This window comes from Gavia stellata, chromosome 1, assembly GCF_030936135.1.
Source record: "Gavia stellata isolate bGavSte3 chromosome 1, bGavSte3.hap2, whole genome shotgun sequence".
NCBI lineage: Eukaryota > Metazoa > Chordata > Aves > Gaviiformes > Gaviidae > Gavia > Gavia stellata.
Genome location: NC_082594.1, coordinates 14,870,839 through 14,896,747, shown reverse-complemented (window position 1 = coordinate 14,896,747; position 25,909 = coordinate 14,870,839). Strand labels below are relative to the sequence as shown.

The following is a 25,909-nucleotide window of genomic DNA, read 5'->3' as shown; positions in this document are numbered from 1 at the left end:
AGTCCTGGTCAACGGGGGAGGTCCCGGATGACTGGAGGCTTGCCAACTTGACGCCCATTTACAAGAAGGGTCGGAAGGAGGATCCGGGGAACTACAGGCCTGTCAGCCTGACCTCGGTGCCGGGGAAGGTTATGGAGAGGCTCATCTTGAGGGCGCTCACGGGACACGTGCAGGATAACCAAGGGATCAGGCCCAGCCAGCACAGGTTCATGAAAGGCAGGTCCTGCTTGACCAACCTGATCTCCTTCTCTGACCAGGTGACCTGCCTAGTGGATGGGGGGAAGGCTGTTGATGTTGTCTACCTGGACTTCAGCAAAGCCTTTGACACTGTTCCCCACAGTATTCTCCTAGAGAAGCTGGCGGCCCGTGGTTTAGACAGGTACACTCTTTGCTGGGTAAAAAACTGGCTGGATGGCCGAGCCCAGAGGGTTGTGGTGAATGGGGTGAAATCCAGTTGGTGGCCGGTCACAAGCGGAGTCCCCCAGGGCTCGGTTTTGGGACCGGTCTTGTTTAATGTCTTTATTGATGATCTGGATGAGGGGATAGAGTGCACCCTCAGCAAGTTTGCAGACGACACCAAGTTGGGCGGGAGTGTTGATCTGCTCAAGGATAGGAAGGCTCTGCAGAGGGATCTGGACAGGCTGGATCGATGGGCTGAGGCCAACCGGATGAAGTTCAATAAGGCCAAGTGCCGCGTTCTACACTTTGGCCACAACAACCCCAGGCAACGCTACAGGCTTGGGGATGAGTGGCTGGAAAGCTCCCCCGCAGAAAAGGACCTGGGGGTGTTGGTCGACACCCGGCTGAAGATGAGCCAGCAGTGTGCCCAGGTGGCCAAGAAGGCCAACGGCATCCTGGCTTGTATCAGAAATGGTGTGGCCAGCAGGAGCAGGGAGGTGATCATGCCTCTGTACTCGGCGCTGGTGAGGCCGCACCTCAAATCCTGTGTTCAGTTTTGGGCCCCTCACTCCAAGAAGGACATTGAGGTGCTGGAGCGTGTCCAGAGAAGGGCGACGAAGCTGGTGAGGGGTCTGGAGCACAAGTCTCATGAGGAGCGGCTGAGGGAACTGGGGTTGTTCAGTCTGGAGAAGAGGAGGCTGAGGGGAGACCTTATCGCTCTCTACAACTACCTGAAAGGGGGTTGCAGAGAGGTGGGTGCTGGTCTCTTCTCCCAAGTGACTAGTGACAGGACTAGAGGAAATGGCCTCAAGTTGCGCCAGGGGAGGTTCAGGCTAGATATTAGGAAAAAGTTCTTTACTGAGAGAGTAGTGAAACATTGGAATAGTCTGCCCAGGGAGGTGGTAGAGTCACCCTCCCTGGAGGTATTCAAGGAGCGTGTGGATGTGGCATTGTGGGATGTAGCTTGATGGGCATGGTGCTGTGTGGTGTTCGGTGGGTTGGTTTTCGGTGTGTTGTGGTTTGTTGTTGTTGTGTGGTGGTATTTTTTTTTTTTTTTTTTTAGGTTGGACTTGATGATCTTACAGGTCTTTTCCAACCTTAGTGATTTTGTGATTCTGTGAGGGGCCCAAAACTGAACACAGTATTCGAGGTGCGGCCTCACCAGCGCCGAGTACAGGGGCACGATCACCTCCCTGCTCCTGCTGGCCACACTGTTTCTGATACAGGCCAGGATGCCGTTGGCCTTCTTGGCCACCTGGGCGCACTGCTGGCTCATATTCAGCCGGCTGTCAATCAACACCCCCAGGTCCTTTTCTGCGGGGGAGCTTTCCAGCCACTCATCCCCAAGCCTGTAGCGTTGCCTGGGGTTGTTGTGGCCAAAGTGTAGAACCCGGCACTTGGCCTTATTGAACTTCATCCGGTTGGCCTCAGCCCATCGATCCAGCCTGTCCAGATCCCTCTGCAGAGCCTTCCTACCCTCAAGCAGATCAACACTCCCGCCCAACTTGGTGTCGTCTGCAAACTTGCTGAGGGAGCACTCTATCCCCTCATCCAGATCATCAGTAAAGACATTAAACAAGACCGGTCCCAAAACTGAGCCCTGGGGGACTCCACTTGTGACCGGCCGCCAACTGGATTTGACTCCATTCACCACAACTCTCTGGGCTCAGGCCATCCAGCCAATTTTTTACCCAGCGAAGAGTGCACATGTCTAAGCCACGAGTCGCCAGCTTCTCTAGGAGAATACTGTGGGAGACAGTGTCGAAGGCTTTACTAAAGTCCAGGTAGACAACATCAACAGCCTTTCCCTCATCCACCAGGCGGGTAACCTGATCATAGAAGGAGATCAGGTTGGTCAAGCAGGACCTGTCTTTCATGAACCCGTGCTGGCTGGGCCCGATCCCTTGGTTGTCCTGCAACCAAGTAAAGGCAGTGGTATTTTGTCCTCTACATCATAATTTGGAGCATACTGGCTCTTTGCAGTATTAGGACAGAGAGATGATAATAAGTGCTCTAAATACCCCATGAAGACAAAACCAGCAATCAAACTATCACAGATTCAGTAACAGTCTTCACGCTTGACCTCCCCTGGTTCATGGCATTCAATCCCTACACATTTTTTAGGGAGTGTTCCCCTTGATCAGATGCTTAAAAGCCCTTCTGCTGCTGGCCATATACCAGGCAGAAGCACTTCCCCTGACCAGTCTTCTGGGTTTTTGTCACACTATAAAGGCAAGGCAAACCAGCAGAAGAGGCCAGCAAGTTCCACAGTAACAACGGAACCTCCTGTCCGAGCACAATACACCTGTGCCTCAAACTGCAGACTAATATGTGAACCATATAAGGCAACAAATCAAGATCTAAGCTTAATCAAAGCCCAAAGCATTGCAAGATCTGTTTGCAAGTACAGTATAATATGTACATACCATATTAGGCACCTGGAATTTTACCTCAAAGTATTTTCATCTTGCAAAACTTAAAGAGCAAATACAGCAAGGTATTTTATGAAGGTTTTTTTCTAAACATATGTAAAGCATAAAATGTAGGGCTGCTATTAGAAGTAAAAATCTTTTTCCCCATTAGAGAATTTTATTGAAACAAACCTTTGTCAGCATAACTATCTAAATCCAGTTACAAACAGTATCATAGTCAAGTATCTTTGCTATAAAAAGTAGCTCATATCACAAATATTTAAACAAATAAATATTAGCCTTGTACAAAAGTTAAAACAGTGCTTTGAGCCAAGACATTTACACTTTCCACTCCACTCCTTTTCAACAAAAGTCTACAAAAAAGTTACACATTTATGTACAAATTAAGAAGACTTACAAGAAAGCCAGGCTATCTAGTATTTCCAGATCCACTCTCAGCACTTGACAAACACAATACTTGGAGAGACAACTTTAAGACATGCAATGTTACACAATTTAAATAAATCCAATTATTTGACTTAATATCAGTAAATTGCCATGCCCTACTCATGCAGAACTTCACAAAGCAAAGACAAGTAGAAAATTTCAAATGGATCTAACAAGGGCAAAATGTTTCCTAGAGTCCTGAAAGATTTTTAAAGTTTCTAATGGCTGTCTATGCCACAGTATGTTAGTAAAAACAAAACCAAAACAAACCCACACCAAACAATTATTCAAATACCACCACCATTTTTAAGACTTTATTAAAAAAACAGCTGCAATATATCTACCTTGTGTTAGTGTTCTACTCTGATTACAGAAGCTGCAAATAGTTGGAAAATATATCATTCAATTTGGAAACTTAGCTATCTTCTGCAGCATGAGTTCTTCAACACAACAATTTTTCAATACAACACTAGCAGAGCTGTGGTGCAAAAAGCCCATTCTAGACTCTATTAGTCTATAGCACCTCTCCCAAAATGCAGCATCCTGAAGTGACAGCAGAAACATTTTAAATCATCTAAGCAATTTCTTCCACTTTGTTAGGAACATGGGACTGAAGAGATCTCCCAGGTAGTCACTTGCTCTCACAAAGCACTATATCAAAACCCTTCCACAAATTAGTAAATCACTTTTCTTGTTTCTCCCCTTCCTTCTACACTTTTGTGAAGGAGTGGAAGCTTTTGGGACTAGCCACCAGAAATCTATTTTCACCATGTTCTCAAAGAATGAAGAGATAATAGTTTTAGACAAGAAATGCTGCATTTCTATGCCACTACAAAATAGGGTTTAAAATTATCATATCTGCAAAGAGAAACCAGCCTCTGTTTCCACCTGATGGAGCCACATGCACAGCAGTCCTGGGGCTGAGCTCCATAGCTGCATACCTCAGCAGGGTGTGGGGAACAATATTCAATACATTATCTTTTATCCAACAGGTATGAAGTTATCTTAAAGTGCTTCTGGAGACCTACTCTGAAACACTAGCAGCTTGAATTGATGCCCATTGAAACTAACAGCATAACTTCCTATACTGTAAAAGTCCATTTAATCCAATTAATCTTTACCTTAACTAAATTAACCATTAACCTTTGACTTGAACAGATCAGACTTCTCTAGAGTTGAGTGATATCCACAGCCTGTCAGAGGAAGAACAGCTTTAAAAACCATGGAATATTCAGAAATAGATAAGATCAAAGGTGGCTTCTGGTTAAATCAGAGATTCTTCCAACCCTCTCCTGCTTTCTCTTGCCGCCCCACCCCCCCACCCCCACCCCAGTCCCACTAGAAAGGATCGTGATATAAATTGACTATGAATACAAATCTTTCATTGTAAGAAAAGAGTTGCTACTTCATGCTCAAGTTTTCTGAACAGCTGAATAACAAGACAATGGGGAAATAACCACCAGGCAACATGCAACATACAACATATTAAGCTGCAAAAGTAATACTCAATCCTAGCACTCCATAAACAGAGGAGTTAGAAGTAATTATGACTACATTTCAGTCTTGCCAATCCCCAATTCTTCAGAGGCACATCCACACTTTAAACGAAGGGAAAAAAACCTGATATTTCCATCTTTCCAGCTGTACAAACCTTATTTGTGTGTGGCTCTCTGCAAGTGCTGATATAGGAGAAGTAAAAAGAAAAGCAATGTATTTAGAATGCAGCTGAAAACCATTAATACTGTTTTTCTGATTTGTAAAATCTAGTGCATTTATTCCTTGAACGGTGAAACACTTTAATTAGGAAAAATATCACCAAATACTTCAACAAATGTTAGGTTTGCCATAATTGCTTTGTTGAATTTAGGCCTACAAAGGGATCAAGGACTTCCTGTGCTTAAAACTCTAATCTCTACTAAGGATTTTGATTACACAAGTACAAATCCTTCATCTTATTTGCTCAAACCTGAAGATGAGTATCTCAAAGCTGAGCTGATCAAACTACTACCTGTTTTTGAAAATGAGTGCCTATTGCTCAAGAGGTATACTAACTTGACAACTCTAAAGCATTATGCCTTTTTACTAGAAGCTTATTATATGCAGCAACAGTACAAACCAGTTATTTTCAAACCAACTCTGTAAGGCAATTCTCTAGTCCTCAGACTGTCTCCCCACAGGCATTCATATTTCCACTGGGATGTGCAACTCTAGAAATACCAAAGCTAAGTGATTAAGGAGGGAAGAAGAGATATGTTGAAGGCATGGAGTGAGGACGATAAACTAGAATGCATCTACAAGAGTCCAGAAGATCAGACTGTTAATGAGGGATACAACAGATACTTCATCTTGATCCATGAGTGGCATGGACTTGTCTACTTGTCTACTCAGCTGTTCAGATCAAATGTTGACTCATTTAATCTCCTTAGCAGAATGCACCAGGACAGCCAAAGCTATTGCCGTCCGTTGCCTGCCTCAACTTTTCTGTAAACGGCATGAGCTCCACAGCAAGTGGCAGTCTGAGACACCGCAGTTTGCAGTCCAGTATAATAAAATGAACTAGCATGAATTTTAGACTCCCTTAGCACACCAGGCTGTAAACTGCAGTGACTCAGGAGTTCTCCTACTTCACACCCAGCTACTCCTGACACAGAAGAAGGGTAGGACAGACAAGAAGGGCAGTAACTGCATCAGCCACCCCAATCTAATTTTTTTTCATTTGAATATGCATCTCAAGGTAACAGGGAATGGAGCATGCAAATTCTAACAACCTTCTGATACGTATCTTGGAGAAGAAAAAACAAGGCCTGTGTTGTTGATCTTATTTTACCTTTTTCTCCTGCACAGATAAAGGCCTGTTGCAACATTATTTTATGTTCTGCTTTGTCAGCCTCATTTGACCTTCCACAGCAAGGACAAGAGCTCTGGGCTGGACCAACCAAATGCCAACCTTCTCTTTCTGGTGCAGATGCAGTTTTGAAGCCTCTATGGGATCCCAGCACTAGCATAAAATCACTCATTTCTTGGAGTCAATAAACAATAGCATTCGGGAAACAGGTAGCATTTGTTTAAATATGCAACAGAGATAAAAAAATAATGGTAGGAATAGATTTAACAGATTTTAAACAAATACTTCAGGCTTTTCACACCCTGATTCTGCCGAGTTCCTCCCATAATTTGTTACTGTTTAACTTTTGTAGGTAAAAATAGTCCAATACAAATACCAAAGAATTCTGTCCTGTGATTCAGATCTTACAAGTAGCTTATGCAAAGTTGCTTTGAAGGTCACCTAAAAAGTTAATCTTAAAATTCATTCTTCCAAGTGGAGGAAAAAGAGCTGGCAAATCTAGGCAGGTAATTACTGTGGAAAAACAGCATACAATCTTTTTATGCAAATTTACTCTCAGTCACAAATAGCTTTCTATGCTAATTCAGGACTCAACCCTTCCCCACCCATCTAAAAAAACGCCTTCTGTAAATAACGCTTCTCTCTAATATGTTCCACAAGGTCAACAAACTCAAGCACTACAAAAATTATTGGGATGATGCCTATGCTAAAAAAAATCCACCCCCGGAACTCCACCCTCAAGGTGGCGGCAAGATCCTTCTCTTTCCTTGGTTTGGATAAGGCAATAGTAGACCTGAGCTGCTGGAATTCATTTTAGACTTATTTGGTATTTGGTAATTCCATTCAGAAACCTGGTTATGAATGGGAATTCAATGCAAAGTAGGTAGAATATTAACCCTAAAAAGAACTTTCTTGAACATCAAATCTAACTTCAAGTGATTAAGAAGATGACTTGTAAGATATCCAAGTGATTCAGACCATACATAGCTCAATGGCATTTAATAAATAATTCCAAAACAGCCAGGCAAATTCAAAAAGCCACTGCACCCCACAAACAACAGAGATACAGTGGCTTGAAATCGCGACTAGCCTGACAGCTACCTTATGAGGTTCCTGATTAGCCTCTGAGTGGCTCCAAAAGAGAGTCTCCTAACTTGGGAGACTGCAATGTCCACAGATGAATTGATCAAGATTTGCCTCCACACACTCTAGGCAGGCATAAAGCTCCTATAAACTCTTTTTTTTTGTTGTTTTCATTTTACTAGAGCATTGAATATGCAGTTAGTACCATTAAAAAAAGGAATATGGCACCTCTTAATGCCAATTAACCTTTTACATCATTATAAGAGATGGAGGGATGGAAACTTTCTCCTTTTTTTCTCTTATTTGTATAGTTTTATACACAAAATTCCCAAGACAGATCTATTTGCTGCTTTGAATGACAGGATGCTTGTCCTCTGACAGGCTCTCCAATAGGGCAGAGCAGCTCCGAACTCAAAAGCACTGTGCATGAGGATGCCCAGTACAAGCAAAATGATGACTGAGCTTCTGGCATTGTTGCCCAACTCAAACAAGAGAGACTTAAGAACACAGCAGCAGACTCTAACAAACAACTACTATTAAAGTGGCTTTTTGTTTTGTTTGGGTTTTTTTTGTTGCAAGTTTGGGTTTTTTTTTTTAAAGTTCTTTCTTCCCAGTATATTTTAGTTGATTTTTCAAGTTCAACTTGAAACTAACTTCTGTATACAACATAATTGCCTGGTATGTGTTAACAGATCTGTAGGTGGTTAGTTGCTAGCAATTTTAATAATCCCATGAATGACTTGAGGAGTGAGTCAGCAAAGATCACATGAGCCACAACTGCTAGCAGCAAGAGGAGAATTCAGTTCCCACAAGTGAAGATACCACATTTTGGAACTTCTGACCTATTCCTTTCGGCTCAATTAATAATGATTTCATAGATCATCATAATCCTATTACATTCCTAAATCAAGCATCTGATGCTACCTGAAACATCTGTCATAACACAATTCTCTTCAGGGGAAAAAAAATTTCAAACCCAGCAGTGACAGAGTGAAATACACATTCCTTTCAGTGCTTTTTGCCTAAATAGCACACGCTAATAAAAAACAGATACTAAAATAAAGTAAAATGCCAGAATATCAGAATGTATTTGTCTTGGTTTCTTTTAATTTTGAAGAGCATGGCCTTACACTGCTGACACTAAATCTCACTGATCTATAATTAACCGTAATACAGAATAGACAAAAACTTGTTAAAGAAAGAAGACAAAATTCCATTGAGTTAAATAATAGTTTATTATTTTCATCTATATCAGCCGCAATCTAGATAACACAAACTGAAGAAAAGAGGGTAAAACCAGGGAGATTCCTGGGGAAGGAATCAGGTGACACAAGCTGGATCATACTAGGAAAGGAGGAGCTGGGCAAACCTTCTTGCAAAATTTATGCCTGCACAGTGTATACTGAGGAAAAAGACACTTGATCATTAAAAACACAATTTTTGCACCTATCCCATCTGTGTAACATTCTAGGTTACCTATAAGGTTTGAAACATGCATCTGTTTTGCACAAAACTCTGATCGGGCATGACAAATGACTGACCTCCTTTACATTCATTCACCGTCAATTTAAAGTATTTGACCTTTGTGCAAAATATTAATTGCAAAGGAGGCTGAGGGTAACTGTCCACAGGGTGCCAAAAGAGTGAATGGCAAAGTGTTGTCAAGTCTGGGCTATTTCAGAGTGAGGAAAACACAGTTGTTAGTAAGATGGGGGAAGCAACACCCTCTCCTTAGAGTAAGGGTAAATTACATCAAACCTTCATTACTATGCCTTTTTAGTATTAATGATTCACTGTCATTCATCGTGTTATTTTTGCTTTAAAGATGCCACTTTCTGCATAACTTTTCAATTGCACAAAAAAATTACAGCTTGGCTGAATCACATGCAACTGGAGCTAATACCCATGTTCTACTATCAATTAGTATGGCCCTATCAAATATTATGGCCCTTCCGTTGCTGCAGATCACATGCTGCCACGTGCATTTCAAAACAGAGGAAGAGACAACACTGGCAATTGTTGCTAGCTGTTTACTTTTTAATGAGAAAAGCTGGTAAAGCTGGGGAGCACTGTTTCCCAAACCCAGTTAGTTGGCAAATATCTGAAAATCTGAAGAAGCTTTTTATAGCATGAATCCTTTGATGTTCACAGTTAAAAATAAATAAATAAAAAAGAAGTTGTAGATGATTTGAGAAACAAGCCAGTCTGTTTATTCAAGAAAGTCAGAGGAATAGCTTACAACCCACGCACAGAATGTCTGACTCTAAACTGGGCATGTTATATCTGAAAGTGGCTATATAGATAAATCTGGGTAACTTGCAACAACATGGAAAGGTTACCTAAAATGCATTATACAGACACAAAGAGACATGTAGATTTTTTTGTCAAAAAAGAACACCACTTCTATGGAAGAATTAAACATTTGTAAATAAAAAGTAAGAACTCATAAAAATTAGAAATCAAAGATAGGAATTAAAAGAAAACAAAAAACCCAAATAAAACACTGGATTAAATAGATGGATTAAAATAAATATGAAGAACACCATCGTAATTCTGTTTCTATTGAGTATGTTACGGAGCTTAACTAAAACTACCTCTCGTGTGTTTTGTGTAATGGGCTTACTGGAATAGATGAGTTGTATAAAGAGAGCATCTGAAAAGGCACAGGTTAAAGGAAATGCAAATAAAACTAAATACTGTTATTAGAGCTCAGGTTGGCAAAAAAAGCAAAAAAATTATGTTGCACTTAGTTACTGAATACTAGAGACCTTCAACTCTAGTATTGCCTCAAAAAATAAGTTCATGGAGCTATCAACTCAGTTCCAAATACCTATTACTGGTAAGAAAAAAAAAGAAAAAAAAAGATCACTTATATTTAGATTTTGAAAAAAGTTGAATTTTTTTTTAAACAGAAATAATCACATCCTGACAGAAGAATCCTTATTCAGAGGGTGAATTTCCAATGCTAACGTGGATTAGGATGGATTTCCAACACTAAGCTTGAAATAGAAATCTATTTTAAAATCTTCCGAATGTAGTCCCTGTTTCAAGCCCCTATCTATAGGGTGGTTTTGTACAAAACTTTCCAAGTCAGAGTGTCACTGCAGACTGAAGTAAAACTTCCCAGTGGCCTGCACAGTTGTAGATATTCTTAAAAAAAAGGAGGTGAAGGCAGAAGGAGGCACAGAGAACAGGATTCATCTATACAAAGCTGTCTTTGATGATAAGCGAACATCTAGCTTGTTGGGGCATGTTAAAGATATGGATAGATTCTAGGTCACTGCTCTAGGGAGATCAAAAATTGAGCCTTACCCTATAAAAGCACACAGTATCATTCAAGCTCTGTTAAACTTGAATTTGATTCCTGTCAGTTTACCTTTTACTCTTACAAGCTTCTTTGATGTACATGACAATTCATCAGGCAATTCATCAGGTGCTTTAGAAGCTAGAAATCCTTTCTTTGAAGCCCCAAGTGAAATAAATCAGCTGTCAAGCTTCATTAACTCTGTTTTTTTCCTAAATAGTTTTAAATGTCTGTTTAATGTCCAAACAATAAAATATCTTTTCTTTGCTACATTTAGGTTACAAGTAAAAGGAAAGTTGTCTTTGTCCTCAGTCACCTCATTTTAAATGCAAAACCTTACGTCTTTAAAAAAGTTACTGACCAAATCTAAGACATATAACAGAGATACTGTAGATTGTTTAAATGCATAAAATATGTACAAGCTAACTTTAATAGCCAAGAAATAATATGTAGAATGCCAAAGAGTGCATACACACCACTCATTTTTTGTCTCTTTCCAAGCTTGATACACCTGAAGAATGTATGAAGTTTTATATCTGAGTAGAAGCAGCTCAGTGGTTTCACTCCCCTACTTTTAAATGTCAGTAAAATTAAACCTCCCCTCCCGCCTCCCTGCCAAAGGTTAGTGGAAGACAGTGACCAAATACCAGCCACCTTTGATGACAGTCTCCTAATCATCACAATGCTGTAGGGTGAGGATGAGACAAACCTTGCCAGTGAAAGCAAGCAGCTCAGACCTTTTGTCCAATGATTAGTAACTCAGTCAGGAAAAGGAAAATATTGAAGGGAGGTGAGACTTGAAAATAGGTTATAATAAGAGATACGCTTGGAAAAGCCTAAATCTGAGTTTCCTCTCTGCATTACATAGATCTTTTTTAAAAAACTACTAACAAGTCCTACGTTCCCTCTTGTACTGCCAAATTATTTATTTTTAGAAGCAACTACTCTTTAACAACCATATTCCTTCCTCTCAGGTGTTTTGGGAGAGACATGGGGGCCATGTGGTATGTAAGACTCATGACACTGAACTTAACCATTCCGAAGATGGGTTATAATCCTAGTTTCTCACCAACGGGAGCTAGACCACTCCAGCTGCTGTGCTACTGCCCAAAAGCATCACTGCAACTGCAATGCCTTGCAGTAGAGTGGCTGAATTTCTGAATCCTGGAAATGTTTCCAGGATTAGTCTGCTGAGGGAAGAATATTTTGATGATATTAGAGAGGCTTATGTTGAAGACAAGCTGAGCTGTTCAGTTCTGCGAATGCAGAAGTTCTGGGTATGTGCAGAGTTAGAACATTAAGCAGCTAGTAAATTTTACTGGCAAAAGTTCAGGCTATATACTTAGGAATGCACAAGTTGTAAAGAACATATTCCTGTTTTTAGATGCTTAAATACTTCCTGTGTCTTACTAGGCACTTAAGTGTTTTTTTGCAGACCTATGTTATTTCATAGGAAACTTGTGTACCTTTTAGTATCCCAAAGAAAACTGGCTGCAAATTAAAAATAGCAGCAGAATTCAGAAGATTCGCAGTTGACAAAGTACTGTTGAATACTTCCCTCTACACTACTATGTCATGAAGACATAGTTTTCTGACATGTATTTTGAAAGCCTTGCGTGATTTCTACTTATTGAAATTTTTCTATTTCTGTTACACGCTCCATTTTTAAAAAAAAAGCTGAACTGTCCCACTATATTTGTGATATCATATTAAATATGTAAGAAACTATATAAAGTGTTACTGCAACCAGAGCACAGAACGTACTTACCAATATTAATTTCATCATCAGTTTCAGCATCTCCAATACACTCAAACTGGAAATCTTGTAAAGACTGTGAAAATTTTTGCACTGCCATGGATAAATCTAAAATTCAAGAAAAAGGAAAGGAAAAAAAAAAGAAAATCAGAATTACTCTACTACAACTTTACTGGAGCAAGGTTTCATGCATTTCTGCATGAAACATTTTTTCTGTTTACAAAGTCTCTTTTTAGTATCTTTTTTGGACAGTAACTTCATTCAAAAATACCCATCACCATTTCACAATCAAAGTACCTGAGATGTTCCAGAAACCTATGAAACATGCTGATGCCAGATTTCAAACATTAATACAGGTATTATGTTGACAATTGAAGAACTGTTATACTTCTCGAAAAATAAGAAATTTTAAGGAAAAAAATAAACCACAAGTGCTTGCCAATCAACTAGATTGTCCATGGATTATGAGAACTATTTTCACTGAACTGCAGAGTGGACCTTCGGACCAATGAAATGGTCCAAACTTCATAGCATAAAATTTCATTAGAGTTGTACACACTCCAACAACAACAACAAAAAATTGTAAATGCAGAATATCAATGTAGCCACATAAACCTGTTCTTTTCTTTTTTAGGTATACTAATGGCAAATGCAGAGATGAACGCGATAACAAACGAACTTGATCAAGACTTAAAAACACTACCAGGCCAGATAAGCCCAGAAAACCAGCAACAAATCTCTATGTCCTAGAGGACATATATATGGTACCTATTTTGAAGCTAGGAAAATTGGCAATTAAGATTCTGATATCTGCTAAAGCTGAGCAGAAGTCACGGTAAGGATAATTTATGAATAAAAGCCAAGTCATAAATTCTGTTTCAAAAGGATCAGGTATCTGTCTTCATCCTTGGGGATGTTCAAAAGCTATCTGGACATGGTCCCGGGCAACTGGCTCTAGGTGGCCCTGCTTGAGCAGGGGCGTTGGACCAGATGACCTCCAGAGGTCCCTTCCCACCTCAGTCATTTTTTGTGATTCTGCAATTTCCTTAACCCTCTGCTATTGTAAAGCCATAAATATTCATTTACTCAATGCTGGACACAAAATTAGAAGGCTAACCTTTTTCCTGGCAGGAATAAAATCTAGCATATAAACATACAAATTGTCCTAATGTCCTAAATTAAGACACACACACACACACGCAAAAAGACAAAAGTATCATTTAAATTTGAACAATCTCCAACAGTAAGAACGACTCCACTATGCTAAATGAAATAAGGGTTGAAAAAATCTTTCAAACACCTCCAAATAAGAATCTACACAGTAAGATGACTGAATTTTTTTTTTTTTTTAATTAAAGGTAACCACTATCAAGCAACAGAATCCCTACCAGGATTTTGCCCTACCCCTGTATTTTCTGCTGCTCTCATATTTTTTACGTGCAGCTGTAGAGTACATCATTCCAACAAGAAAACCAGCAGTCTTTAGACAATACAGACATGAACACATTTTTTTCTTGTATTAGTAAAGGAATTTCATATGTTTATCTGATAAATAACCAGGGTGTAAAGAATTGGGTAAACAAATTCTGTATCTTTTTGATAAAAAGCATGGGAAACAGGAAAGAATGCTCCCCAGAATTACTGCATCCTTACTGAACATTTCCTATTGTGCTATACATGAAGACTGTATTATTAAATGTATTAACAAATTAGATGCTAAACACAAAGTGTTTCCTACTCTTTGTATAGATGAAAACAAAATAGATCTTTATAAGCTGAAGCACTCCGTTTTATGCAAATACAGCATCTTTGATATCTAAGTAACTGATTGTTCTACAGCTGTTAGAAAGACCTGAACTTGAATTTGTTTGCAGCAGGACACTTTCAGTTCAAAGAGGAGAAACACAGTTTTATTGTTGGCTCTTCCACCAAGTTACTACACTGAGTCCTAAACCCTTCTATAAAATTGCTGCATACTAATTAATGCCAAAAGGAATAATATGGCCTTATGGTGACTGAATGAAAAAGATCCTATATTGCAAGTACACCGCAATGTAAAAATTAAATCTGCATTCTTATTAGTGATAGTTATTTCTTCTGGACCATCTAATAGCTGCCCACGATGATCTCTGAACATGAAAGGAAATGAGGGAGCATGGACTCTCCCCTATCACTCTTCCCCACATGCAGGGCTCAGTGGAACAAATGTCAAGGAAAGGGAAAACAAATGATAAAAATATCCAAGGTGGAGTCTCCACTTTATATCCTGGATTAGTCATACACAGATGCCGCTCTCTCCTTCACTGTGTCAGCAAATCAGACAGTGTTAATGCTTATATGCTTTGAACCTGAAGAATGCATGTTTAACCTAATTCGGAAATAATGGGTATGAAGACTGTAGTAAAAATTACAGAACTCATTAGATAACTTGATAAAATCACCCAGAATTATACCATTTGGAAACTTCTGCCTCTATATGAGACCTATTCTAATAGCTTGAAAATATTAGAAGATACCATATTAACATTAAAGCTGATCAGTGTAGCAAAGAATAAGAAGTTCCAAGGTCAGATGTTTCCTGTGACACTAATTTACAGGTTCTGTACGAAGTTAATTTTACCTGAAAATATAAAAAATATTATTCTACAGAAAATTCCAGCTTACTTGGACAGCTTCCTAGAGGCTGTAATAGGAGTTACTCTGTAAGAACTCAAAGCTCAACATCGCAGTTGAACCACCAACGTTGGACCGAGCAGTGCAATTAGTTATATTTATCAATTTCTTTCTCAGGAGCATCATCACTTTACTCGATTACAAAATTCACCTGGTCACAGAAAGGACTAGTTGCGCAATAAGCAGGCCTTCTTTAAGAGATATGAAGTTTCAAAACTGAATTAAATCAAATTTAAGAGCAACTGCCTCTTCAATCAAGAAGCAGCAAATAATATCACTACCATCTTATCTTGTCTGGACAAAAAATGAAAAGAGCACAGAGATGGAGCGGAGACCTTGTCCAGTTTTACAAGATGTCATTTATCACTGTATATCCCAGAGTCTTAATGTCACTGTGAGCCCTCAATACATCCTGCTCCTTCCAGATGTAGGAAGGTAAATCACCACACCAAACAAATCACCTTTTCATCATCTGCAAGCTATGTGGCATTACAAGAGTCACTCTTACTCAGCTTTTAACATGTACATCTCGATAGTCATGTCCCTCTTTCTGTGGAGTCCACATGAACTAGGATATTTCACTTAGCCCCGGACAGAAATTCTCTTTCAAGCAGAGTCAACTGATCTTCTAAGTTACTATAAAAACCTTATCAGCTTTATTGACTGACAGTACAAGTCTATCATCCAGGGAAGGACGGCTGCTCAAAAGTCTCAATGATACCACAAATGTTGTTGCCCCTGCTCTTCTGCAGGCACTGAAATAGAGTAATCTCTCTGGGTGCCAACAAAAGAGTGAAAACACACCCTATTATCCCTCAGTTGCCAGAGGGGTGAATTTCTAACTGGCAATTCTATTAACATGTATTTTCCAATAATATTCACCTGCACCTTCTGTTTCCTGTTTTTCCCAGTTCCAAAGAAGGATTCAGTTCAGTTTTGCAGTAATGCAAATGCTACTTACAATCAGTGGAAGGAGATAACTGAGACAGAGCTGCTTGTTGAAGCAAGTCAGCTGGCCAGCAATAATTTTTTTGTGGAGCTCTGACAAAGGAAGTACTAAAAGAAGCATACTATAATGTGACTGGAAACAGTAAAAGGGTAATTGCAGCTTACCCACAAGAAAGTAATATAACGCCAGTATTAAATATGGATACATATAATACCAACCATCAGTATCATAATGCTAATGAAAGAATAATAAAAGTCATCATCCATTCAGGAAAGTCAGAGAGGAATCATGAAATGCGTTACTCTATTGTACTTCTTCCTGAAGTTTTGTATTTTTGATCAATCTGCTTAACACATATTTACCCAATAAAAAGATGGAAAAAAAGCCCTGTATTATCCTAGAAGTCAGGTTTACTTAAGATTTACTTTGTTTCAAATTGCCAAAAAGGAGGATTTAATTTGAACTGCAATATATTAACTTATTTTAGGCTTCAGATAGGGCCTTACATGCTGGATATAAGTTAATAAAACTATGATGCAGTCCCTTTGTATTACTAGAATTGTTCTTCAACTTCCTTGTCCTGGATTTGTTAAACAGATCATAAAACAAATTCTTATACAGAGCCTTGAGGAGTAGGAGAGAACAATACATTGCAATAAAGTGATGAAACAACAGATGCTATTACCTGAAGGATGAAAGAACGAGTATATTAGTTTTGGCACAGCCTTTCACAACAAGGATCAAGTTCTACAGATAAAGAAACTTGACAAGATTTCTACAAGCTGGCAAGCACAAAGAGGTTTTTTTTGTTGGGGTGGGAAGGTGGTTGTTTGGTTGGTTTTGCCAGTCTGATGGCTGGAAGAACAGAAGAAAGCCCAAGCTTTTGACAGGAATCAAACAAGCTCCAAAAGCAGAAACTTAATGCATTTGCAAAGGACCCATATCCCTACCCTAGTCACAGCCTGCAAGAAACTGTTCTCAGCAAATACATCAAAGCCAAAGTCTTTCTACTTGTTTACTTACAGAGATTACTTCATTAGCAAATGAAGTTCCAATAACTAACACTCTTCCTGACTGATGTCAATCATCCTGGAAAAGCCTGGTATCATTCACTGGGTTAATAAAGAAAAACAGCAGTTGAAACCTAGTGAGAAGTTTAAACATGCCTAAATGAACTCCTGAGTACCAGCTGGAATGCAGTAAATGGGACTTCAAACAACAGATGCTCCAGCCAAAATAGTAACAGCAACATATCTGGTGATCTGACACAAAGCTAGTTATTACCGTGTGGCTTCAAAGACAGCAGAAGCAAAATGGGAATGGATGAGATGGCAGGATAGAGGCAATTCTCTAGCCAGCTGAATGTCAGGACAGTTGAAGACTAGAAAGGAGACCACGTACAGTCACCTTTGGTGTTTGAAAACTTTGGGCAGTTTGATTCCTCTACAAGATATGACTAGATGCAGTACGGTGCCATGCTTGATGAGCTATCTCATTTGGTCATGCACTGACATATAAGTTTATTAAAACCCATGCTACTCAACAAAACTGAGCATTAAGGAGGTGTAATATGTGAATAAAACACAGCAGAAACTGAACAATATTGCCAGAGTACTGATAAAACAGCATGCTAAAATGCAGAGAATCATTTATCTAGTTCATTGACTTTTACTCCTCAGTACCTGAAAATAAGTCACACTTGTGTTTGTTTTTTTTTAGTTGCATTACAAATAAATTTATTTTCTTGATTTATTTCATAAGCAGCTCTCATCCTATAAATAATTTTTCTGGCTAAGTTACTAAACACTTGAAAAAGTAGATTTATAACAGAGATGTTATTATTGTGAAACAGCAGCTATGAGCATGATTTGCAGCATTCTTACTGCACCAAATGACAGAAACAAGGAAACATTTAAAAATTCATACGAGTGAAAAAAGGGCTTTCAGGATTACAAATATGAATCTGTAAAACACTATTTATCCAGAAAAATATTTGTGATCTACATGTCTCCTTAAATACTTCATGACACACTTCTTTACTGTGAAGATGAACCGGGAACTGCCTTGGTTTTGTTATTTTATATGAGAATAAGCTTCACGGAGGCGAGCTATATCAACAGCCAGAAATAAGCTGGAGGAACAAGAACACCCCACTGAGAAGCACTGAACTTCAACAGCTTCTGTGTTTGCTGCAGTCAATTTGATTGTAACTAGAACATGTCACAGTGGGACGTCTTTTTCCACATCATAGACTGTAAACACAGCAGCTGGCTGTACAATTATATTTAGGCAGTATGAATGATTAAGCAGTTAAAAGCAGTGATCGTACAAGATTGCATATATCACTACTGTATTTCAAATGTCTTCCTGCCTTAAGGGCTTTCTCATTAAAAATCTCAGCTTCACAGTTGTTGGTCTTAATTCAGAAAACAACACCAAAACGCATTTTCTTCATAATTTTCACCTCTTTCCATGCTTCATCACTCACTACTGCTTTAAAATGAAAAATAAATGAAAAATCAACAGCCATAGGTAACTGTCACATACAGAAAATCTTCCGATTTCATAATGTATACGATAGCAGGTCAGCACAAACAAGGGGACCTGTAAAGGACTTACAAATTAGCCCAAAGCAGCAATGCTGAGCATCCGAATGTTGGCACATATCTCAGTACTGCAATTAATTCCCTCAACTGTATATGAAAAGAATTCTGGGTTTTGCTGCCAGAACAGGTAACCCCAGCTTAATAAAACATCACCACCATAACACATGCCCATATCAGCTACAGTAAGAAAGCAGTTTAAAAATGCATGTTAACATACCTTTTAAAACACACACAAAAATCTGTCTGGTCAGCTGATACAGCTTCTGCCATCTTCAGTTTCAAGTGGCTTTCAATATTACAGTCTTTCCTACCACACATGGTTCATAGCCTATACCATTGCATAGAATATTGTCCATGGCATTTCTATTTTCAGAAGTCTGTTTGATTAAATTATTTACATATACACTTGTTATTCTTTAATTCTCAGCTGAATTAATTTGTGGATCAAATCAACTTTTCTGACTATCATATAGGACAAAAAAAAACAAAGAAAAGAAAAAAAGAACTCTCCTCTTATGAGTGATCACATATTTTCCAAATTTCTGTAGAAAAACTTAATTTGGCAAAACACAGGGCAAGCTGGCACAGAGGAGAGGCTATCTGCAGGGGCAGATGAAGCTAATGCTGGCCACTTGCCATAATGCCTTCTAAAGAAGCCACAACAAAAGACCACAAGGGAATACAGAATCCAGTGCCCAGTGCCAAAGATTTTGCAGCACAAGGGCTATTGCTCTGTACTGATGCAGTCTTTCATTGTTGCTGTCAATGAACTCTTTATCCCCTTTTATTTGCTAGCTTCATTGGTGTATATTCTTCGCCAACTTGCTATTCATGGAACAGTAATAAGCAACTAAAATAAACAACCCCCTACCCCAACAATCCCCCATCACTTTTCCACCTTAGGCTCAATGTTTTGCTCTTAATTTCAGGGAAGCTGATTTCTTTCTTATAATCTCCAGGGAAAGGACATCAGCAGAATATGTCAACATGTAGCTCATGCATTGCTGCATTCCTCTGGGGTTAAATAAAGCACTACAGCAGCTTGCAATTTTTCAGTGTCCTTTTCTTACTCATGAACATTTCCATGAGAAAAGTGCACAATTTACTTTCTCATTCTAGTAAGCACTGAGAAATCCCCTTGATCAAATGCAACAAAATCCCCACTTTCTTAACACTATGATGCAAGAGTTGTTGAAAAGTCCGTATCTTCTACAAACTTCATAGCTATTCATACTAATGTTTTTAAGTCCCAACTTCCTTATGTTAGAAACTTGTGCAGTACTTTGGATATTCTTAGTATTTCTTTATGGTTAAGCACTAAATCCAACACATTCTTGAAGAAGACACCCCAAGAACAGGACATTGATGTTTAATGAGAGGGGGATTTTTTTAGGCCACATTTGCATGCTTACTTGATAAAATCATACTAAAACTTCCCAGAAACATAACTGTTAAACCAAATAATGTTATACAGTCAAAAGACAATGTTGGTAATATTCCACCCCTCTTTTTGCTACTCCTCTCCTTACCCCAACTCACTTCATTTGTGCATGTGGAAACCTAACCTTATTCACATAATCAGAAGAATAGAAAGAAATGAATTTTAGTTTAGTATGCAAAAGCTATGAAGTCTATACAATGACTAACTCCTTTTGATTTTGCATAGATATAAATACATGAAAGAATGAACATGCAACTAAAAATGTATGCCCTATAACCATCAATGTGGAGGACACCAGAGAGTATGTACTGCACATCTGCTTCTCTAAAGTTAAGGCACATATGTAACTTCATAGCTCTTTGCCATATTAAGTGGTGTCATTTTATTTTGTTTCGATACTCTCACATTCTTGTATTTTATTTCTCATTACCTCATCGCTACAAAATCCTTTCTTTCTCAGTATTTTAGTTCATAAGACTGTTCAACAATACTGCTGCATTTGATTAGAAAACAAACTGACTATGCAGGGAATTATCAGGGTTTAAACCTTCCAATCATCAAACCATATTCACAGAATTAATGCAACAATAAAACCGTTACAAGTGACTAATCACATGCTTAAAAGTAGAACAGAAAATTTTCTTTTGCTACCAATTGCAATTTTTTTGGAATATTTTCCACAAATATGGCTAAAAGTTTCAGAAAGCATTTGGTTTCATTTTACTTTTGAAATTATAAAGATTGCATATAGGGTATAACTTAGTACTATTTCTAGCATATTATTATATTTTTCTAAATTGCACTCAACCAAAACATTTCTATACAATGCCGGTTTTGCAGACATGCTTATTTTCATTCAGCAAGCTTTTTGGCCAAGATCCACAGTAAGGATTCCGGTATTTCCAATACTGGAATATTCCAATATTTCTCCTCTGTTAGAGAAGAATAAAACCTTGAAAACAAGCACATTTCTCTGCCTTTTTCCGTTCTCAAATAATTGAGAGTCAGTACTCACTCACCTGCACTCTTCCAATATTTTACCTGTGTCCCTTGATAAAACTATTCCATAGTTCTGTATCAGGAAGATCTCAACTCTTAAGCCTAACTTTTTAACCACTCAGTAAAGCACATACCTGAGAAGAAGCTAAGATTATATCTGATGTAACATACAGTAAATAATCACTCCTTACCCTCCCCCTTGTTTAAAGTTTTATCTGACATTCACGTTGCTTACTTCAGCTGAGGACTGTATACCATTCTTTTTCTAAGACTACTACCTTTCAGTACATTTTTGCTACACTTTCCAGGCAGATGGCAGTTTGCTGGTCTCCAACTTCCTATGTACACCAAAAGAGTCTGGGTCATGGTGGCACACAAGATGTTGTAGCTGAGCCACATGATGACTCTTTTGTTCACGTAGTCTTCATCATACATTAATTCTTACACTACAAAAGGATATTAACATTAATACTGGTGAGAGCCTTGTGCAACATCTCAAGTTTGTGTAACTCAAGGCTACTCTAAAGTCTCAGATGTAAGTGTACAACCTCTTTCAGATGTCTGTAGTACTAATGTAGATAGCACACCACAGTATCCAATTCAAGGACACACAGCCATGTGGAACTGTTTGGCCAACATCAAACACTGCATACATGCCAGCTTTCCTCCCTTTTTCAAATACAATTAATTTCAGGTTTGTTTCAACAGTCATTTGAATGACAAACAACTTAAAGAAGCACCAGTCTCAGTGTAAGATTACACAGAAATCCTGAAGGACTGGAAAAAGCTAGAATGTTAACTTTTTTCCCCTACACTTTTTTCTTTCTTTTTTTTTTTTGTTAGTTTTTCATATCTTCTTCTATATCATTTTACTTTAACTTCTGAATAGTTTTCTACCACTCTGCTATCCATCCTAGGTTCCTAAACTTTCTTCCCTGAAAATTTTCTTTAACCCTCAACATACTTTCTCTTGCTCCTTCTGGGGATTTTAAATGCTCTTTCATGATCTTCCACATTCTTCCCCCACCCCATGGATGTTTATTTCCCAGAACAGTGTCAGCCTTTTCCAGGGAGATGGGTCCACAGCCCAGTCTTCCCCCCCCGCCCCAGTCTCTTTCATCGAAACACAGTTTATCAGGCTTGCTGCGTCATTTCTCACTCCTCCTGGCACATCCCAGAGATGGTGAGCAGTGAGCAGGCGGAGAAGCACCACAAAAAAAAAGGGCAGAGAAACTAAGAGCAGATGCTGCCAGAGGTTGAAAAAGCAGAGAGGGACTTCCTGTCTGGCAGCCAAGGAGCTGCCAGAAAAAACATGGCAATTCCCAGATTTCTAGTGCAATGCAAGGTACTGGTGCATCAGGTGGTCTTTTTGTAGTAGTTTAAAATACAGTTTTCTCTGTTTGTTCTTAATCTTACAATGCATCCAGAGAAATTTTAAAAATGCATGTGCCTATTTACAGACAGTGAAACACAAAGCAATATATGACAATATAATTTCACGATATAATTAAAGCCTATGTTGCAACGCATTCATAAGGAGCCACAGTTCTGACTATTTGGGCAAGATCAGTTCTACCAGTTCTGTGCTGTATACGTGTATGTGTAGAATGAGATGCAATTTCCCCACTGCTCCCCCTACCCAAATATGTATCCACAGGAAGAAATAAAAAATTGGGTTAGTCAGTTCTGGTATGAACAGGGAGCTATTAAGAAACTGCTTCTAGGAAAACCAAGAATAAATCACTGCAGCAACTATCATGCAGATATTTAGCTGTAAACATTTCTGCAATATGTCTTTAAATGCTTTTATGTACCATGATTTTTACATTAAGTAGGTTCCCCTATCCTGTGAAAAGGACTGCTCAAAGGAGGATTGGTCACATTGGCCTGTGCCGGACGGCGGGGGAGGGATGAAAGGAATGAAAGCAGTTATCAAGGCATTTGTAAGTAGTGAGCTCTTGGAACAACATTATAGTTGAGGGTCATGGGAAACAGAAGCTTTGCTCACCCTTCTTCCTGGCAAAGCTTTCTGCACTTGGGCAACATAGTAAAATGTTTTGTAAGAACAGAAGGAGGAGGAGAGGGAAAAAAATTAAAATGCGTATATTTAGCTCATTAAAAAAAAAAAATACTACCACTTTTCTTTAAAGGAAATGAAACACTTTCTATACGAAATTCTTTTGGGCTCTTAGAGCTCAGGAATACAACACTTGATTAGATTCCTTTGATCAGACAACTAATATCACAGTCACATGAACTTCAGTATTGCACGTAACAAGGTTGTGTGGGGTTTTTTTCCTAACACAGGCACACGCACACAAACAGATATAAGCAGCATTTGTTTAGAGTCAGATATGCACTTCCAGACACAGAGGACAGAACTAAGACCCCAAATCAAGCAGGATTTTGTCCAGTGAAGTTAAATGGCACTAAATGTCTTTACCAAATTTGACCTAAAAGGATTTTCTTGTACTCAGATAGTCTACCATAGAGCTGATCCACTACATAGCTACTTCTCACTACTTAGGGAGAACGGATACAAAACACATTAGTTTTATATAGCAAACTAGCTTAATATGTTAGTTAAACCCTCTTCTACCTTCAAAATATGAAAGGAATTCAGAAAATGCAGAGATGAGAGGCAGGAAAGCTCTTAAAAGCCTTAAAGATACATTTTTGAGGGTTTAAATTCAATCACTTGCAGTATCCCCTAAACTCAAAAATCTGTTACCAAAATACCTACATGTTAATAATAGTAGAAAAAAAAACCAAACCAAACAAAATATGCTTTTTTAAATAATGAAATGCACAACTACAAATCTGTTTCACCAGGTAAGCTCCTGTTTATGCAGCTCAGGAATCAAGTGTTCCCAAGGAGTTTGGAGTTAACTCCAATTTGCATGTGACTATTTCCTTAACAGTTATGAAATAATTTTTGTATCTTACAAACTTTCCAGTTTTATTGCATTCAGCCAAAGAGGGCAAGAAATTACTGCTTTTTACAGGATTTATCATATTAAATTTCTATGTACATAACTATTTCAAAGAACAGGCTCTTTGCATTTTACAGGAAAAAGATAAATATCCCTAATTTATTTCATTGGACTCTTTTACAATTAACTTCTCAGACAAAAATAAGGAGCTTTAATGATCTTGTCTTCTGCTGAAGTCTGCCTAGTTTTTCATAAGTCAAATAACTTGGAAGAAAGACCAACTAGGCTTCTACATATTTCATTTACTGTTTTTTTCAACTTTTAATTCTCTGGAATTCTGTTCTACTTTCCTGTCATGAAAAGATTTAGGAACATATGACAACATCCTCTTGTTATCTTCCTGGCAGAGTGATATCCTTTAATTAATAATCTTACTATCCATTAGTACTAGGGGTGTTTATATTACAGCATGTGTAATGAGTTCTGAATTAACTATTATCACTCACGAATGAGACCTTGTCATTAAAACAGATAAATAATAACTAGGTTGTTTCATTACTCTACACTCGGGTCCAGTCAAGAAACAAATTAAATATTAGTAATTATTTGAAATCGGGAAAAAGGAACAGAAATATCAGTAACGCCACTCCATCAATCCATGAGAGACCTGCATTTAAACATTATGCACGATTTTGTCTTATGCCTTGACACTGTCCCAAAGTACCTGGGAAAGGTACAGGGAAATGATGCAAAGCTAAATAATGGTAAGAATACTTTGTTTAAAGAAACACACTCACAGTCATCAACCTGAAAAAGACAACTGGGGAGCCATAAGAGTTCTACAAAATCGCAAGCAGTACAGAAATGGTGGCTGTCTCTTCCAAGGTGTTAGATAGCCTTTTGTTTTCACAGCAAGAAGCAAGCTCAAAACCAAGAAAGAAGATGCTTTTTCATAAAATGCGTAGTTAAATCATGAAGCTCCCTGCCACCAGATGCTGTGGTTATTAAAAATTTCTGTGGGTTCAAGAAAGGACTAGACAAGTTCACAGAAGACAAATCCACTGAGAGCTATTAAAGACATAACCCCTTGCTCAGGAAATCTTCAAGTCCCAAACCACCACAGGCAACGGAAGCATCACTACATTCTGCCTGCTTTATTCTCTACCCTAGGCAGTCAGCGCTGCGCGTGAGAGAAAAACACAACTCAGAGCACAGCACTTACTCGTATCTAGAGACAGGATACAACACCAGATAAGCCTCAGGTCCAACCCAGCATGGTCGTTCTTACACTCTTTGTAGGAAGATTTGGACACGTACGTTTTGCGATAGCTTGAATGACTCAAGACACCATTAGTTGATCATCACCATCTGCTAGCAGGACGTTACCACTCATGGATGAGCCAATACACCATCATGGGTAAGCACTCTCTAGCCACCCATCTAGGGTCACCTATTTTAGCAACAGACAACAACAAAGGAGGAAGAGCTGAGTTAACACTGCAAAATTAAGGATCATGAAGATGTTCTATCTTGCTGGCTGAACCATGGGAGATGTTCTCCAGGGGATAGGCAATGATGGGTAGTTGCAGGCTGTATCATCTTTAACTGCTCCAGAGCCAGAGGAGGTGGACCACTATGCCTTTAGTCATATTACAAGGCTATAACTCTTCCAGCAAGGATTTGTTTAGTGATTCGTGCTATGAGGCACGCTAAGCATAACTTTTAACATTAAAAATAACTGCATTAATAAATAAATAGCTGAGAAAAGTTGATTTGGGCTACCAAGCCCAAATGGCTTAAATGAAGACTGATTATTCAACTTTACTCTTTTCACACTCTGTGCTTGCACATACATATTATCTTCACCCCCGTCCTTCAAAACTTCTCCTAACTTAGTGACCCCCCTCATGCTAAGAACTATGTGGACAGCTATTCAATACTTATTTTTTCATCAGAGTTCAGTATTGCTCTCTCCTCTTCTCCTCCCACTATTGCTTACTGCATACCATCTACATCCTGTAATGAACACAGAATCATCTCAGCCTTCATTCAAGCCAAGTCTT

General features: G+C 38.7%; 1 protein-coding gene across 1 annotated transcript in view; it reads right to left on the bottom strand.

Moving 5' to 3' along the window:
* Positions 1–25,909, bottom strand: part of ARHGAP42 (Rho GTPase activating protein 42) — a 166,374-nt gene that overhangs the window by 116,079 nt on the left and 24,386 nt on the right. Inside the window, exon 2 of the mRNA XM_059816233.1 lies at positions 12,258–12,353. Within this exon, the coding sequence (XP_059672216.1) occupies positions 12,258–12,353 (96 nt within the window). The remainder of the gene's footprint in view (positions 1–12,257; positions 12,354–25,909) is intronic.